The sequence below is a fragment of the Psammomys obesus genome, unplaced genomic scaffold (assembly GCF_907164565.1).
Source record: "Psammomys obesus unplaced genomic scaffold, mPsaObe1.curated_primary_1811, whole genome shotgun sequence".
Taxonomy (NCBI): domain Eukaryota; kingdom Metazoa; phylum Chordata; class Mammalia; order Rodentia; family Muridae; genus Psammomys; species Psammomys obesus.
Window position 1 is genome coordinate 3,342,141 of NW_026590663.1, and position 17,723 is coordinate 3,359,863.

General features: G+C 41.0%; 1 protein-coding gene across 8 annotated transcripts in view; it reads right to left on the minus strand.

The window, feature by feature from the left end:
* The window catches only part of Cadps2 (calcium dependent secretion activator 2), a 486,122-nt gene extending 468,405 nt beyond the window's left edge, over positions 1–17,717 (minus strand). For all 8 annotated transcript variants that reach the window (XM_055608125.1, XM_055608124.1, XM_055608126.1 and 5 more), the window contains exon 1: positions 17,219–17,717. In XM_055608125.1, the coding sequence (XP_055464100.1) occupies positions 17,219–17,563 (345 nt within the window). In that variant the 5' untranslated portion in view covers positions 17,564–17,717. The remainder of the gene's footprint in view (positions 1–17,218) is intronic.
* Between the last annotated feature and the right edge of the window lie 6 nt (positions 17,718–17,723).

Consider the following 17,723-nt stretch of genomic DNA (forward strand, 5'->3'; position numbering starts at 1 on the left):
CACACACACACACACACACACACACACACACACACACACACACCCCAGAGAGACAGGTGGAAACAGAGGTGGAGGGAGAAAAGAAGGAATTACTTGTTAAGCATTAAAATGGAAGGAGTGAGTCAGGAGACTATTGTTTTCTGTCTGAAGTTCTTCAAGGCTAAGATTTCTAAGTGTATTTATTTTAATAAATTTAAGATTTTAGCAGAGATAATAGTATATTTTCCCATTACTCATGTAATTTATAAACTTAAATAATATTTAGTAATTACTGTGTCATATGCTATATTTCTTGACTGCTGCTATATTTAAATGAAACTAGTTTATCCACTTCTATTCTTGCCAACTAGAAAAGGATGACTTAAATTTCTTGTATATGGCACACACCCCTAGCTCCAGCCCCAATTTATTCCACAGAGTGGCACTGTCCATTCTCAGAGTAGATCAGTTTAACCTGAATCAGGTTATGCCCCAGTCCCAGTCAAAAGCCTTCCAAGAGTTCACCATTGCACTTAAATCCCAATCATTTTCCACAGACACGTATTTCATTCTAGTTGTCCTGGATCTCTCTGCAGTTCTTCACAAGAAAGAAAGTTCTTCACATATACAAAATGCCTTCTACCTCAAGACATTTTGTATATGCTTTCAACTTAGCTACTCTTTTGACTTTCTCCCGTCTCTGAGAAGGTTGAATCCTCACTTAATTCAAGTCCTTTTCAGCAGCTACTGGCTCCTCTGTGAGGCTCTTCCTGTGCATTTCACCTAGCACAGTAACTGGTGGCAAACCCTCCCACATCACTACCTTGTTAATATGCATACACACATATGTAAGTTAATCCTTCATTACCTCTGCTAGAATATCAGCCACCAAGAACCTTGTTTGCCCACAGCTTTATAGCAGTACCTGAAATAATGCTTACAACAGAATACCTGTTCAAACATTTGCCTTGATATTTTTTATTAAAATCCAAGTGCCTTGGGGATGAGGGATGGTTCTTTTCCACAAAAGACAAGGACCAGAGTTCAGATCCCTAGAGCCCACGTAAATGCCAGCGACGTGTGTTAACCCACCTGTAACCTCGGTGCCCAGAAGCAGAGACGGGGGATCCCTGTGACAAGCTAGGTAATTACACTAGCTGTATCAGGGAGCACCGGGTTTAAGTGAGAGACTCTGCCTTAACACGTAATGTGAAGAGCAATTGAGGGAGAGCCCTAACATCAACCTCTGGCTTTTGAACATGCACACGCTTATGCAACTAGGTGGTTTTGTTTTTTTTTTTCTAAATGCAACCTATGATAAAATTTTAAAGAGAAAACTCTTTAAAGTTCTTCTCTAAGCCAGGTTCTGGAACTCTGTCCTTTCTAGACTCTTCACAGCATCCTACTGAACCAAAATATATGACAACCTGGTTTCACTCAGGCTGATATATGATTGAACATTTGCGTAACATCTCATCTATGTTTGCTTTCTAAATCCACAGCTGGAAGGAAAACAGCTAAACTTAATGCCTTTGCATTAACATCAAAGATTTACTCTTGCCAGGACACTTGATGGTCTTCATCTCGATTAAGCCACATTTGGAATCTGTTATCATTAATTTTTAATTCACTATTATTATAAAACAAAACAAAAAATATATACATGTAGGTATACACATTAATATTTATGTTGGTGCCCCTCAAAATCCGTTACAAAGCCAAAACTTACCAGATTGATGGCAGACCTACTAACCGAAACCTCAAGGTGTTCATTAACTAAAATAATATAGGCAGAATCAATGTACAAAATATACTACTTACAGTTGTCAGAATATGAAAGAGTGGATTATCTATGGAGACTAAGTTGAGTTGCTGTGCCAATATTAGTAGGTTCATTTTTCACATCCATAATCCAGCTAATATTTTTAATCCCTGGTTCATCTGATTTCTCCACAGTACCTGGCTTCATCTTCAGCTGCCTCTGTCAAACAGATCTTTCATTTCTCTGACACAGAACATCGTAATTTTCTTCTTCTGTATCTGGATATTCTTTTTCAATTTCTTTTGTCATCTCAGCCTTCTAGTCTATTCTAAATTCCCCCAAAATTAAAGCCTCTCATAAAATCTTGTCATTGGTAGGCTCTCTTCTCGGGCTACCTCACGGCACTGCCTCACTGTCAGTCACCAAACACATGACAACTCTCCTTTAGAGCTTGTTCCCAAATCTCTCCCCTGAACACTAAAAACCTGACTTTTTATTGTTGTTGTTTAAGTTTGTTTTTTTTGAAACAGTATTTCTCTGTGTGGCACTGGCTGTCCTGGCCTCCAACTTACAGAGATCCACCTGCTTCCTACGTCCTGGGATTAAAGTGCCTCCATTACCTGGCAACAGTGGACGTGTTGACATCAATTTAAATGAAGGACCATCATCTCAGTAACACACCATGTGAGCATCAGCTCCTTATAATAATAATTTGCATATCCAATATTAGTTTTCTCTTTAAAAGAGAAAGATGTAGACATTAAAAATGAGGGCAAATTATCAAGTAAATGAAGCCTGGGATTCTAGGATTTAGTGACAGAAGTTTGTGGAAATTCTTCTGCTGTTATATATAACTTTAATTTTGCACAATTACTTAAATATTTGAGACTATCTCTCTGTCATTTAATAAATATATTGTTCTAAAACAATGACATTCATTTTTAAATAGAGAGTGATTTCTCTCAAATACATGGCCTCTTTTTCACTGTTGTTATATACATATATACATACATACATATGTGTGTGTATATATATCTATATATGAATATTTTTCCATAACTATAACTGCTCAGTTGGCATAATGCTATTTGTCTGTATGCTTTCCAAGGCTGACCGTTTGGTATCAGTTAACAAGTTGGTGTGTTCTTCCCTGTGGAAGACTATTTCTCACACTCTTCTCAGCATTCCTTAGTTGCTTCTGGTTTCTGTGTAAGGTTGAGGCCTCGTGGCTTTCACCATCCACGACTCCTGTTTAGGCAGCCATGTTGGCGAAACTTTATGGGTGTCGCTCCCGGAATTCCTAGGAGACACAGTCTCACAGAAAACTCATTACACAAAACATGTAAATGGAGCCTGGCCTTGGTGAAACCAGGTAGAGAGTAGAATGGGCTTTCATCTTGGCTCTCCTCCTTCTTCTCAGTACAGAACGCATGCAGTCCTCCTGATGGAAGAAACAAGGCTGACATGTTGTAAGCCATGGCTGCCTTGTTCCATTTAGAATTCTTTCCAACAATATTCAGTATTTTTTAAATCCTTTTTAACTAGAGCAGTACTTTTAGCTTCAGTCTTTTTTTCTTTTTGCAGAGACCTAAATTAAGACTTGTGTCTTTAAATAAAATTTGGAGTCTTTTTCCTTAAGACTGGTGTAGTAAGAATATAGATTTTTGAGGTAGCAGAATGTCTTTTTAGCCACCTTCCATATAAAATAACTACAAGTTTATAATCTCTCTCCTCTCCCCTTCCCCACCTCTCTGCCTCTCCCTCTCTCTTTTTCTCTCTCCCTCTGTCTCTCTCCCTGTATGTGTGTGTATACGTAAAAGAGTAATACTTTGGAGGATAGACTATTGATAAAGTTATAACCCAATTTCAAAGGAATATTCACTAACTATGTGACTTTAAACCAAATCTAGATATGTAGGCAGGCATGGGGGATTGCGCTAGTGATCCCAGCACCAGAATGGCAGAAGCAGGCATATGGGGCTCATTGGCCAACCATACCAGGGCACTTACACGTCTCAAGCCAACAGAAGACTGTCTCCAAAAAAAGTGTGTATGTCACTTGAAGAATGACAGCCAACGTTGCCTTCTGTCTTGGCTCCACATACAGAGAAACATGTGTGTGCACACCAGCACCCAAAGACACACAAAGCCACACACATGTGCATGCACACTGTAGATGCACACACATACACAAATTATGCATAATAAGTTTATGGGGACATGATTCAGTAGATAAAGTGCTTGCTGTGCAAACATAAAGACCCAAGTTCAAATCCCCAAATCCCACATAAAAAGATAAGTGTGCTGGCAAGTGTCTTTAACCCCAGTTACCCAAGGCACGTAGAGGTTGGGCAGGGCAGCAAAGGTGGCAGAGACAGGGACAGGCAGATTCACAGGACTCACTGCCCAATCAGTCTAGATAAACAGAAGAGTTCTAGATTCAGTGATGAGAGGCCATCTCAAAAAGTAAAGTGAAGAGCCAGGCCACCTATGTTTATCTTTGGTCTCCATATACGTGTTCATGTACACACACACGAAGACCAAGAAACTATATACTAATATATTAGGGTGACTTAAAACTATCTATATAAATATAATCACATTCTTTGGCAACATTAAAACTCTATCACAAAAGAGAAAACAAAATTCCTTCAGCCTCTGTTATGTTCAAATTATCCCTCTGACTATCTAGTTCAAGGAAAAGAAAAAAAAATCTGAAATAAGACTAAATTAAAATAAGTTTTGTAATGTAACATGTGGATTGATGCCAGACTATATATAGGGGTTGCTGCGGTCTGAATGTGAAATCTACTCCAGATTCGTGTGTCTGAACACACAGCCCCCAGCTGGGGTGGCAGAACACCCCTGGAGGTGGGCTGTGAGGTTGTATACTCAAGCCCCGCTTCCTCCCCGATGTGTTTCCTGGCTGTAGACACGATGTGACCTGAAATCTCGGGAGCTGGATAGCTCTGCCCCCTCCCCCATTTTTTCTTAAATTGCAATCAAGAAATAAGCTTTTCCTTAAGCTTACCTTCAGTCAGGTATTTTGAAACCGCAATGAGCAATGAGTATCTAATAAAGAGGTAGATTCATAGCTTTGTTTTCATTACCTTATCACAAAGCACAAAAAAGCCCAGAGGGGGAGAAAAAAATCATACCCTCATATCTCACCTTCCTTCCTTCAGTCCCTACAAAAATTAAATAAATAAATAAAAAGCCTTGTAAGAAACAAGAACTCTGGAATGGTTCGTTGATTTTTATGAAACATTAGATTCTGTGAACTTAACAGGGATATAAAGAGCAGAAGAGCAGGTATAAACAAGCATTAAAAGATCTTGCAAATATAAAGAGCATTTTGATGTAGAAACCAGCTCTCTGTGGGTGGTGATGGCAAAGGACCCACAATGAAACCATACGTCGCTCAATGCATCACAGGAGAACAGAGGCGGAGGTTAAAGAGATTAGGGGTTAACATGTTAAGGTGTCTAGAACGCCGAGGGAGATGAAGAAGAGGACCTATAATTAGGCATTATATAACCGAGGTAGACTGCGAACAGGAAAGGCAGGCTTCTGGCCAGTGACAGCAGGAAAGTTGTCACCTCTCCCCGTCAAGTACTTCTGTCCTTTCTTATACTACTGTTCCTAATGCAGTTAATTGTGGTCGACTAAACTGTATGTAAGGGTGGCTTCCAACAAGAAACTCCTGCGCTGGAGACCACTTCAGACCGCCTCACAGCCAAGGAGCTAAATATGGCAAACAGGAAAGACTGCTGCTATGTCTTGGAGGCTGAGACTGAGCTGATCGTTAGGACACAGCTGATCACCCAAATGTGAGAACAAAGAAAGTACAATGGCCAGAACCTAAGACCACTGCAAGGCGTTAACCCTCGTTAACCCTCGGCAGGCAGTTAAGGTCAATAACTAACAAAGCTAGACTCAGAGACTCAGAGACGGATGGAGGGAGAGCTGTGGCTGCCCCAACTGAGTGGGAAGAGAGTGAACAGCATAATCATCTATCTGATGAGCAGGACCAGGGGAACAGCAAGTAGGCCTTCAATGGCCACACTGATGACCACCCAAGGAATCAACCAATCTCAATAGAGATTACCTCAGCTTTGCCCAGCTTCAGCCATGACACTATTAAAAAAAAAAAAAAACCCAAGAAAAAGGAGGTCAAGGGCAGTTTCTTCTCTTAGAAACCCCTCCCACTCTCCAGACTGTCGCTTAGTTTTCTTATTTTTCTCCTTTTTTCTCAACTAGTTGCTTTTCTATAAATCTTAATTAGGTTTGCTTTTACTTTGCATACAGCCACAAGAGTCCAGACCTTTAGCTTCCATTAGCATGAGACTATGGACTCCCAGTCACTGTCCCAGAAATATATTTGGCTTTTTTTTTTTTTTATATCAGCACCTGACATCCTAGGTCCCTGGGTCATATACAGCTGGGTGTGAAAAGTCCAGTCACTCCCAAACCCTTCATCAATATTTATTTAATATGTGTGTACGCTGTGTACAAGTTCATGTACGCATCTGTATGTGTGCAGCTACATGTAAAGGCTACCCTTTACGTCAAGTTTCCCACCTTAATTTTTGAGGCAGGGCGTTTCATTAAAACTTGAGCTTACTGCTTTGGCTACACTGAGACTAAGAAATGCCAATGACCTTCCTGACACTGCCTGCTCGGCAACGGGGTTACAGGTGGGTGCCGTAGTTTCTACATGGATGCCAAGGACCTTGACCCAGGTCCTCAGGCTTCTGCCTCAACCACTTCACCAACAGACACATCTCCACCATCCGGTGAACACTTTAAAAGGGGAAACATGGACTAAAATAATATTTTTTACTAGTTTGAAAGAAAGTAGGGGATTGAGAGATGGCTCACTGATTAAAAGCACTGGCTACTCTCCCAGTGGACCCAGGTTCAAATCCCAGCACCAACATGGCAACTCACAACAGTCTACAACTCCAGTACCAGGGGCTCTAAGGCCTCTTTTGGCCTACACAGACAAAATTCCCACACCCATAAAAATAACATTTAAAAATAAATAAGTAAACCCCATCTGGTAGTCCACATCATTAACCCTCCTACCCAGCACCAGGATACAGAGGCAGGCCAGTCTCTGTGAGTTCAAGGCCAGCCTGAGAGTTCCTGGCCAACCAAGGCCACACAGTGAGATCCTGCTAGAAGAAGAGAAGAGTAGAAAAAAAGAAGGAGGAGGAGGAGGAAGAAAAGAAGGAGGAGAAAGACTGTGATAGCGACAACAAAGAAGAAAAGAAAAGAAAATCAAGGAAGTGAAAAACAAGTCAACTCTATGCTAACATACTTTAAAATTCTAGAAATGACCAATTTTATGAAAATAGGAAATTACCTATTCAAATATTTGAATCTGGGACTGATGAAAATCTAAAATGAGTTTTGGATGTAGATAATGTAATGAACAATTCTTTCAAATACAAATATTATAGCAATTGGGCCCTAAGAGCCTGTGAATGTACACAGACAGTAGAATGCTTCTCATTTCACATCACTGTTTCTCCCAAATCCACAATGATGACTGTAAAACAGAATATGATAGGCCTTTCTCTTAAGAACATAAGTACAAAAATCAAAAATAAAAATAAAACTGTACCAAGCTTGATTAAAATTAAATCCTATGCAGGTAGAAGTTACTCTGAAATTGCAGATATAATCTCATAGAAAATCAAGGACTCTGACACACAGCAACCAAACAAATTATAATCTCCATAAATAATTTAAAAAACTTTTATAATATTCAATATCAATTTCTGATGTTTTAGCTTATTAATATAATAAAAATGAAAGAATAATTATTTAAAGAATAAAGAGTATCTATCCTAAAATTTTAACTACTATATGCTCACTGGTAAAATACAGCAAGCCTTCCCAGGAAAGCCACAGAAAGCAGGTTGGTAACTATGTCTGGGTGCTCCCACCGAAGCAGTGAGATGGAAGATGGGAGAGGGCCAGCTACTGCACAGGACAAAGGCACCCCTCAGCACCATAGTGCCCTGCCAGACTGAAACCCAGAAAGATCGATATTAAAGGAATCAGCTATGTGCCATCAATATGTTCAATCAATATGACTAGTTAGAGCATAAAAAATTAAAGAGCTCCCTATTTCTCCGTAATTAGATCAATAAATTATAAAGAATTATAGGCTACAATAAGAACAACAAAGTATAAGATGCTCAGAATTCGCCATAATTATAAATGCAAGGGCTCTGTAAAATCAACATTTCAAAAGACCATAGAAACAAGAGGACTAAGGAAATGGAGCAGCCAGCTGAGAGCCTAGGAGACTGAATATGGTACAAATATTGCTCTCAAACAGGCCTAATTAGACTAACGGTTTAAAATAACAGCACTTCAAGTGGACTATACACCATTAGTCGGCCCTATGCTACACACGCTACACCTAGCATCTCATTTAATCCCAGGAACAAATGAAGGAGCCAGGGCCGACTCAGATGAAATGTGTTTACAAAGCAAATGATCTAGAGAAGTCAGGAAGGAAGGGAAGAGTGTTAAAAGTAAAGAACTTTGGCACAGAAGACGCAAAAACACTGTTGGAAATTAAGATATACAGTATCCTTTAATCAAACTTATATGGTACTGTGAAAAGAAAAAAAGAACTAAAGAACTAGGTTAATAGGTTGAAATGATTAATGTGAAAAGAGAAATGTATAAATTATATATAAAGTTTTGATCACTAACCCAGGAAAGGATTTCTATTTATTTTATATTTTAAAATGTTTTCAGAATGCTCTATAATCTAAAGCTCACACTGTAAGGACTGAATAAATGGCTGACAAACAAATTAGTGAAACTGTTAGTGTGCTTGACCAGTCCTTAAAACCTCGGCAATCAAAGCAGGGGCTAATCAAAATTAAGGCTAGAACAATTACATAGTTATTTTGGGGAAAAAAAGTAAATTCAACTTAGGTTCAATTTTTATTTCAGTGGGTAACTGAGCGTAACTGAGGAATGAGCTATAAAGGAACATATCAGCAGAAGTCTACCTCAAAACAACATGAGAGGAAGATGATGGGACACAGAAGAATGCCGTCCCCAGTACATGTGATAACTAGAAGACGACACCAAACTCTCAGTATAATAAAAAAAAAAATGGAAAAGAATATTAGACCACAAAAAATGGAAAAAATCACTCTCACAAGCCATCAAATTCATATTTTTTTCCTTGAAAAAAATAGCCTTTAAATCATTCGGGCCCTTTATCCCAGTAATATTTCCTTTGTAAAAATTCAAGAAGGGAGAGAAAGGGTGGGACTGGGGTGGGGGGAGGAGCGAGGGGCTTATGGGGGGATACAAAGTGAATTAACTGTAATTAATAAAAAATTTTAAAAAATCACCAACTTGAAGATTACATAATGAAAATATATTCAAACTGTAAGGTTTACAAAGTGTTGTGATAACCTTTCTATAAGAGATGTAGACAGTTGTGGTGCTTTTCTGCCTTTCATTTATTTTAATTTTTTTGTTGTTGTTTTTTTCTTCTTCTTTCCTTCCTCCGCCTCCCCCAACCCCCACTGGGAATTGAACCAGGGGCTCTACACATGCTGAGCAACAGGTCCACCCAGAGCTGTAACCTCAGCCCTCATTGTGAACTTACAGCATGAACTTCTTTGTAAAAGCAAATCAATGGTTATCCAACTAATAAAGTTTAAGAAAAACAGGGGCTTTTGATTAATGCACATCTGATAAGTTTCAGAAACTTGGATGAGGTAGGAAAACTAATTCACTCTTAAATCTTTAAATCGTGCTAATAGTTATATTTAATAATAATTACTTGAGACTATCTTCTATAATATACTTTTTGATTATAGAAAACAGGCAAATTTTATTTTTTTAATTTTGAGATTCTATTATAATTACAATATGTCTCCCTTTCCTTTCCTCCCTCAAAACTCTCCCATATACAATTCCCTGCATTCCTTCAAATTCATGGCGTCACTTTTTTTTTTTTTTTACTAATTGTTATTGCATACACACACATAAAGTATACACATACATGTTCCTAAATATAGCCTGATCAGTCCATATGTTACTCGTGTGTATGTTTCCAGAGTTGACCATCTGGCACTAGACAACCAGCTGATGTGCTCCTACTCCAGCTTTCCTTTATTACCTGGGGTTGAGGCCTCCCGGGCTGTTCCCCATCCACTTTGGCATGTCATTGTGCTGTTCTTGTTCAGCTCGTTTTTTGGCAGTCATGTTGGAGAGACTACGTGGCAAGTGTCTTTACCTGCTGGATGTAGCTTCTGCTGTTTCTGAGAGACACAATCTTATGGCAAATTCTCTGATTATCTGGCTCTTACAGCCTTTCTGCCCCCTCTTCCACAATGTTCCCTGAGCCTTAGATGCAGGAGTGTTTTATAGATGTAACCATTGGGACTAGGCCCCACAACCATGCATTTTGATTGGTTGGGGTTTTCTGTAGTGGTCTCCATGTATTGCAAAGAGAAGATTCCTTGATGTGGAGTGAAGACAAATGTTAACAGATTGTTGTTAGGAAACTAATGGTAGTAGATTCTCCTGACTTCAGTAACACTGAGTAGTTAGCTATGTTTCCAGTACCGGGTATGGTATTCTTCTTGTTGGACAGGTTTTAAGTCCAATTAGAGAGCTGTTGGTTACCACGGAGGTATGCGTGCCATTGCTGCATCCTTAGGGCTACCATGCCATGCCAGTTGTTGACGTGGGTCACCAGTGTCACAGCCAGGCACAATTATGTTCCAAAAACCCTACATGCATAACTGAAACCTACTATATTCTTTTTTTGTATATGACTTTTGTGAAACTGGCATTTATTTTAGGCATTGATTGGCCTCAACTCCATCTCAGATTTCATGACAATCTTCCCAGTGTCGTTTGGAAAGGAAAACAACACTTAAGCTTACTTCCCATCCTTCAGTTCCCAGTATTCATTTTATGTTGCTGCTAGTAATCTATCCAAGAATCTATAATGCATTATAGCTGCTAATACAATTTATCATCCAAGATATAACCTAGAGACTTTTTAAAAGTGTAAAGTACTGTAGTCTCTCCCACTGTATCACAGAGTTCCATATTATTTAGATCCTCTTTTTGCTGGAGTTACCTCTGTACTTGATACAGAACACTCAAGCACAGTCTTCTTATCTATTACACAGACTTGCATCTTGCCTCGGTAAAAGAAAAGTAAGCCATTTTCCTGTCGCGCCCCCGAGCACGTTAAATTCACCTGGGAAGCCCAATGATACCTTCCCAACCTCCTAGACTAATTTAATTAGCCTGAAGTATCACCTGGATAATGGGACTTTTTTTTTAAAGCTCTCCAGGTGATTATAATATGCAGCCAAAGATGAGAATTATAGATTTTCCTTAAGGAGAAAATATAAGAATCTTAAAGTGACCAGATGGCTACAAGAGAAAATGTTAATGATTTTTAATAACTTCACCATTTGATACTTGACTAATCTTCACTCTAAATAGATTATCTGTGCCACCAATGTGCCTATAATTTGCAATGAGGTCCTTCCCCTATGATTACAATAAATATGAAGGTATATAAATATACAAATATCTTATGAATAAAGATAAAGATCTTATATATCTTCATATATAAAATTATATTTATATAAATATATAGCTTTATTTATAAGATATTTATGTATATTACACAAACATATTTTATCTATGAAGATATATAAGATATTATAAAGATATTTATATATTTACATATCTTCATGTTTCCCAGTACGAAAAAAGTCTAGAATTTAAGTAGCTTGATTTTTCTTCAGAATTTCCATATTACATAATGGGAGCCATCTTTCTCAGCTATTAACATTTCATTTTTACTTATTCATTTTGTTTGTATGGAATGGAGGTACACACACGTGTATGGAGATATACACACTGTCAGGGTATATGTTCAGAGATCCAAGAGCAACCTGCAGGACTCCCTTCTTTCCTTCCGCTAGGGAGGTTCCGGGAATTGAACTTGAGCTGTATGGCTTAGTGGTAGGTGTCCTTACCTGCTGAGCTATCCAAGGGACCCAGCTTTCTCAATTTTCTTTTGAAAGACTTTAATGACCTAATAATTAAACTTTTTCATTTATCTTCTGAGAGTTTACATAAATGGAGCTGGAGCTCTTAAAACAAAAACAGAGACAGAAGAGGCAAAATGCAACCACAATACTTTATGTCCCTGTACAAGCAGTCTTCAAGTATCAAAATAAAGAACGACTTCCTTCTTGAAAGAAAGGAACTCCAGTATCACTTAATCCATGTGAGCTCTCATTAGTACAACTCATTCTACCAAATTAAGTGCTGCTGCTGTGGTACCAGGACACCCTGCGGAGGGGTAGATGAATCAGCTAAAGCAATAAGCATTTTTCTCTGAGATACCATTTTAAGTCCAGCCTGGGGTTTTTCTTTAATGTGCGGTTTCCAGCTGGATCCCCGGAGGACAAGGTATTCCCTGTTATTAAAAGCAGCCAACACTGTAACCTATTCCTTTGGTATTTGTCCCACACTGTACCAAAGCCCAAGAAGCACAGGGATGAATGATGCAGGCAGGCTCTTTTAGAACGGCACCAGGTCTACCAGAAACTACAGGCAAAAGCGCAAAACAGATTGTGGGGGCGCACCACTGCTTTCTTGTCTCTTGGGTTTGATAACAGCATTGAGAAGATTTCTCTGAAGTTGTTGGTTCTGTATCAATAGAAATTTCCACTTTCAGAGCTCCCTTCCTAAGGACCCTTGCAGGTCTCAAAACATGTTTAAAGGGCAAAAGTTTCACAGAAAACTAGAAGACCTTCATACTTTCCCTTTATGTTATCTTTCCTCTGCTTTAGTTCTCACTAATTCTTTGAGGCCTAACCCAAATCTGAGATTTGCACGTACCCGGCATCTACTAGAGTCTAGACGCCACGCACTATGCGGGCTAAGCATACAGTGACCTCATAGAGCATCAGGCCACAACTGTATCTTAAGCCCCAAAACCAAGGCAACCCATCACTCAAACAAAATGGTGGCATACAAAAGAAAGACGTCCTCTCAGCACTTGCAAACCTGCCATTCATTCCTAACAAATACAGCTTTTCTGAGCCCGGGGATCATGAAAGTTATCAGGAGATTAAAAATAAATAAATAAAACAGAAAAGTCAACTGGTTCCAAAAGAAGATAAATGTGGTCATTTTTGCATAGGTTGAATATGCCTATCAAAGAGCCTGGAACTAAAAGTGTTTCAGATTTGGGATTTGGGGAAATTTGCATATATATTACATCGTATCTTGGGGATGGGACTCAAGCATAAATACAAAATGTATTCATGATTTCTGCTCACCTTCTCCACATAGCCCAAGAGTAACTGCTGACAACCTTTTTAGTTTGTAACTTTGACTTTTCAAATAAAACCAGGTATGAAAGGATCCACTTGTAGACATTTATAAAAAGTTTTAAGATTTCTGAGCATTTAGGCTTCTGGATTATCAGATTATAGATGTTTCCCCCAAACTACAAAATGCAAATGAAAGAAAGGCAAATATCTATTGCAGCTTGTCTCATCCAAAACTGAATTCCCACAATGCACTCTCGCAAATCAGTTTTACCTTAGAAATTTGTGCAGCTTCAAAACATTATTTATCTATATAAATATATATTTCTCAAACTCTGAACTACCCAGAGTTATGCAAATGACAAGAAATGATGGCATGAAACAGTTTAATTCATAAAATGCACTGTGCATCATCTTAACGGCAAGGCAAACAGAAATACATGAACATAAGCATATGAATCATGCAAAAAGTTATTAGGGAAAATTTTCATCTTTTGAATTCATTTTTCCTTATTTTTAGTTCAAACAGGAGCTGGCTGTTTTCTCAACATATTATAATCAACAATAAAACTAAAAATAACAGAGAAATGACTGCGTATAAACTTCCAGTTTCTGCCTACTCCAGACTATCAGCTCTTTAAATCCTGTTCACTGTAAAGAGTTATGAATGTAGACTTATAGCAGAAACATGTCTGTGAATAGACTTCTCTTCTATGTTGGCCAATGCACTTGTCATAATTTCCCCAGCTTTTAACCAAGGGCCTCATCTGTTACTTTTCCTTCTAGGTTCTCATTGTTTTCTGAAAGTCCAACAAGCAAAGATCTTATTAAATATATGTAATTTGCTTCATTTTTTAAATTTGTTTTTCTAGCTATAACTTTGATTCCCTCCTTTCAATCCTCTAGAACTACCCAAGTGTCATGATTATTGTTAGTTTTGTGATGGCACAAATACAGTCAAGGCAATAAACATGATGGTGTCAATCACTATTTTCTGCTCCAACTAGTTTATGGTGGCTGTTTGTTACCTGCCAGGCCCATCATGCATGTGACCCCTCATATGTCCAGTGAGACAGTGGGAACACCTGGTACAGTGTTCCATCACAGAAACTAACCTAGATCTATTCCCACGACGTCCTATGAAAGCATCAATAGACACTGCGGGCATTACAAGCATCAAATGGTACTCTTCTGTGTTGAAGTGTACTCGTCAGAACCACAGGCATACATATTTTCACTGAACTGAGGGTAATGCTATGCACCATCCTCAAATAGTTCATGGGCATAACCTCTTACTGTTTCTTTGGGACATCAATAAAAAAGGGAAAAATACTAAAGCCCTGTGGTTCAGCTTTGATTCCTAAAAGCCAAATAGTCCTAGCAGTGAAAGGCTTTGACTACAAACCTGAGCCATGGCCTCCAGGATAAGGTTCTTATGTCTGTAATTAATTTTCTTCGGTTGCAGGATAAGGACTCTTTCAGACCTCAGACCTCAATTTCTGATCATCTAAGTTCTCAAAGTTGGGAGAAGTGAATAAGCAGTTATAAATCATTTTACTGCCTGTCTGACTACTTAAAGATAGAAAGAGTATACAATGAGTATAGTGATTTTGCAATTATCATGTTACTTCTTTTATAAAACCCAACGGTATAATTCAAGACTTAAAGTAAGTTTTGGCATTAATTGTTGGCTTGTGCATCAAATCCACATGAACACAGTTAAATTCCCTTTTTATTTTTCCTAAGAGGAAACCTGACTGCCAAGAATTGCTCCAGCTCCCTTTAGCAAGCAGCATGTCTTTTAAAAATTTAAAAAAAAAAAAAAGTGGAGGACCTTCTGACTAAGAAAAATGCATGGGCTGTGTGTTACCGGACCTCCCCATTAAAATATAAATCACCGCAGCTCATCTGGCTACGTTTGAGGCTCTCAATATTTTGAAACACCAACTTCCAAGCTTTTCAAATAATTTTGCATAGAATGTATGCAGCATTTTTCTCCTTTCACGAAGCTGGGCTTATTTTCTTTATGTCTGAGTAACACCGCATTAACAGTTTCTTCAGTGGCACTGTGAGTACACCTGTTTGCCAATTCAAACAATTTCTAGGGAAACAAACATTCTATTTAAACAGGAAGAGCCAAGAGAGCTGCATTGTTTGAACAACCAAGGGAGAGTCCCCTTCCTTAACAAACTGCAACAAGTATTCACAGCAGAAATGAGCCAGCAGCAAATGACTTTTCTCAAAAGGAGCCTAAAGGAAACTATTCCAAACCCAAACAGCCTTTCGATTTTTCACCAGATAATTTTTACACACTAACATACTCGACTGTAAGCTAAAATGCAATGTGAAAGGTGAAACTAGACACTGGGTGATGCCCATGTGCTTTGTACAGACCCCTTCCACAGCATACACGTAACACCCACACTGAGGTGAAGAATAACGACTGGGGTTGGTGCTCGCCGAACCTGACGAGTTGATAGACTCAACACAAACAGCGCATGAGGATGTATACCCTCACACAGGAGCGGAGCAGCAGGCTCACCAGACCCCGCCAGGCATTCACTCCTCACCCCAGGAATGGCAGCTCTAACCATGCCAAGTGGCTTGGTACTGGGAAATGCTACTCTGACCTACTTCTCTCCATCCTACGAGGAGACTGCCTAGAGCTGGTGAGAGCTCCCCCAACCCAACATTCTATGGACTCCCTAGAGGGTCGGGCTACCTGAGGGGCTTCTCTGAAAAGCCTTCAGCAGTAAAGGAACCCCCCCAAACGCACTCAGGAGAATGATGATGCCACAAAAGATGCTCATTTGGTACTGAGTTTTCCAAGTTGGGAAAGAACACTTAAGTCCGATCCACTTTGAAAATTTTAAGCACGTAATACGGTATGGTTAGCCTAAGGCAAACTCGCAGTTGTCCACCTATCCCGAAACTCAACGAGTTGCATCCAATAACTACGCAGAGTTTTTAACAGGCTGAGCCTATTTCAAAAAACAAACATAGATAGGCATGTCTGTCGTGGTAGGAGGCATGCTGGGAAAGTCACAGGGCACGGCTTCCTCCGCTCTACAGTTTTATCTTAAAAGTCAATTCAAAAGGTTCTCGGTTTTTCTAAAAGAAAGGTCTCATGTGCTGAGGTTACTATTTCGGGACAGTAATAAAGGACTGTCTACGCGTCCTTTGGGTAAGCTCTGGTCTCGCCGGATCTCAATACCATGCCACCGGCTAAAGAGACTGATCCAGATTTCTTCAGAGCCTTCCAGGTTCGGCACTGCAATAAAAGACTCCCTGCACTGTTTCTATTATACACATTTATCCAATTAAGGCGACTTAAGCTGTTCCTTTTGCGTACGGTACAGAACATCAGACTTCTGGGGTCCTGTTTTAACACCGCCATGGTAGACATTCTGCCTGACAGAACTTCCTTAAAATCTCTGGAGAAGGAGCCATGAGCAAAACATTCGCTCTGGTCCTTCCTCTGTTATTAAGAGTGGACTTCATGAAGCCTGCCACGGTCCGGAATAGTCACTCCGGGGCACCTCTCCCTCGGTGTCAGCATGCCGTGCCCCGACTGTTTGGCCACGCAGGAAACTTAGCAATGCAACTTTGCTTTTGATTCAACACAGAAAACGCCCGGGTAGAGATTTCTCTGTGGCAGGAAAGTGTCCCGAGCTCCCTCCACCTGCTTCATCTAGCTACACGCTCTCAGCCTGTCCTCAGGGCAAAGCCCGGCTCCAGACACTCCGCAGCAGCCCAAATTAAAGTTGTTGGGAGTTGCACTGGAACCCTGTCCCAACCTAATCTGCTCAGGTGCAATTACTGCAGGGCCTGCAAGGTGGGATCAGCTGTTGGGTCCAGGTCTGGAAGACGGCGAGGTGCAGCTGACGACAGCTCCTGACAGCTCAGGCCAGCTCTGGCTAGCTCCGGCTGGGGTTAGAGACCTGAGCGCTCCAGCCTGCCCCAGACTCCCCTCAAAGACTGACTAAACCAGTGTCCAGCCCTGGCGGAGGGACAGCTGCAGGGGCCCCCGAGCTCTCCCGGGAGAGGAAAGCGCCCGGGGGGTAGCGGTTTGGGGGGCGGTGAGTGGCCGCAGGAGGCTCCCAGTCCCGCCACTCACCTTCTGCTGCCTCCGGGCCATGTCGGTGGGCTGCTTGGCGTTGAACGGGTACGCGATGCACCTCACCACGAAGACGTAGAGCTGCAGGCGGAGGCGCCGCTCCTGCTCCTCGTCCAGCTGCCGCTCCGGCTCGTCTAGCCCCTCGCTGAGCACAGAGGGGCTCGGGCTCACGGGTCTGGCCGCTGCGCCGCCGCCTCCTCCCGGGCGCCCCGGTGTGTCCCGCCGCCCTTCCCGAGCCGCGGCCGGCGGCGCTCGCTGGGAGCCGCCCGGCGCCGCCAGCACCTCGCGGCTCTCCTCCTCCAGCCCCTCGTCCGACTCCTCCTCGCTGGAAGACGGGTCGAGCATGGTGCCGGCCGGGGACCCTGGGCTCGGGCCGCTGTCCCCGTCCCCGCCTCGGGCTCCTCGCCGAGCGCAGCTGCCCCCGCGGCTCGTTGGGAGCCTAGGACCGCGCGCCGCGGCCGCAGAACGAAAGGGAAAGTGGCCCGGGCTCTCCGGACACGTCGAG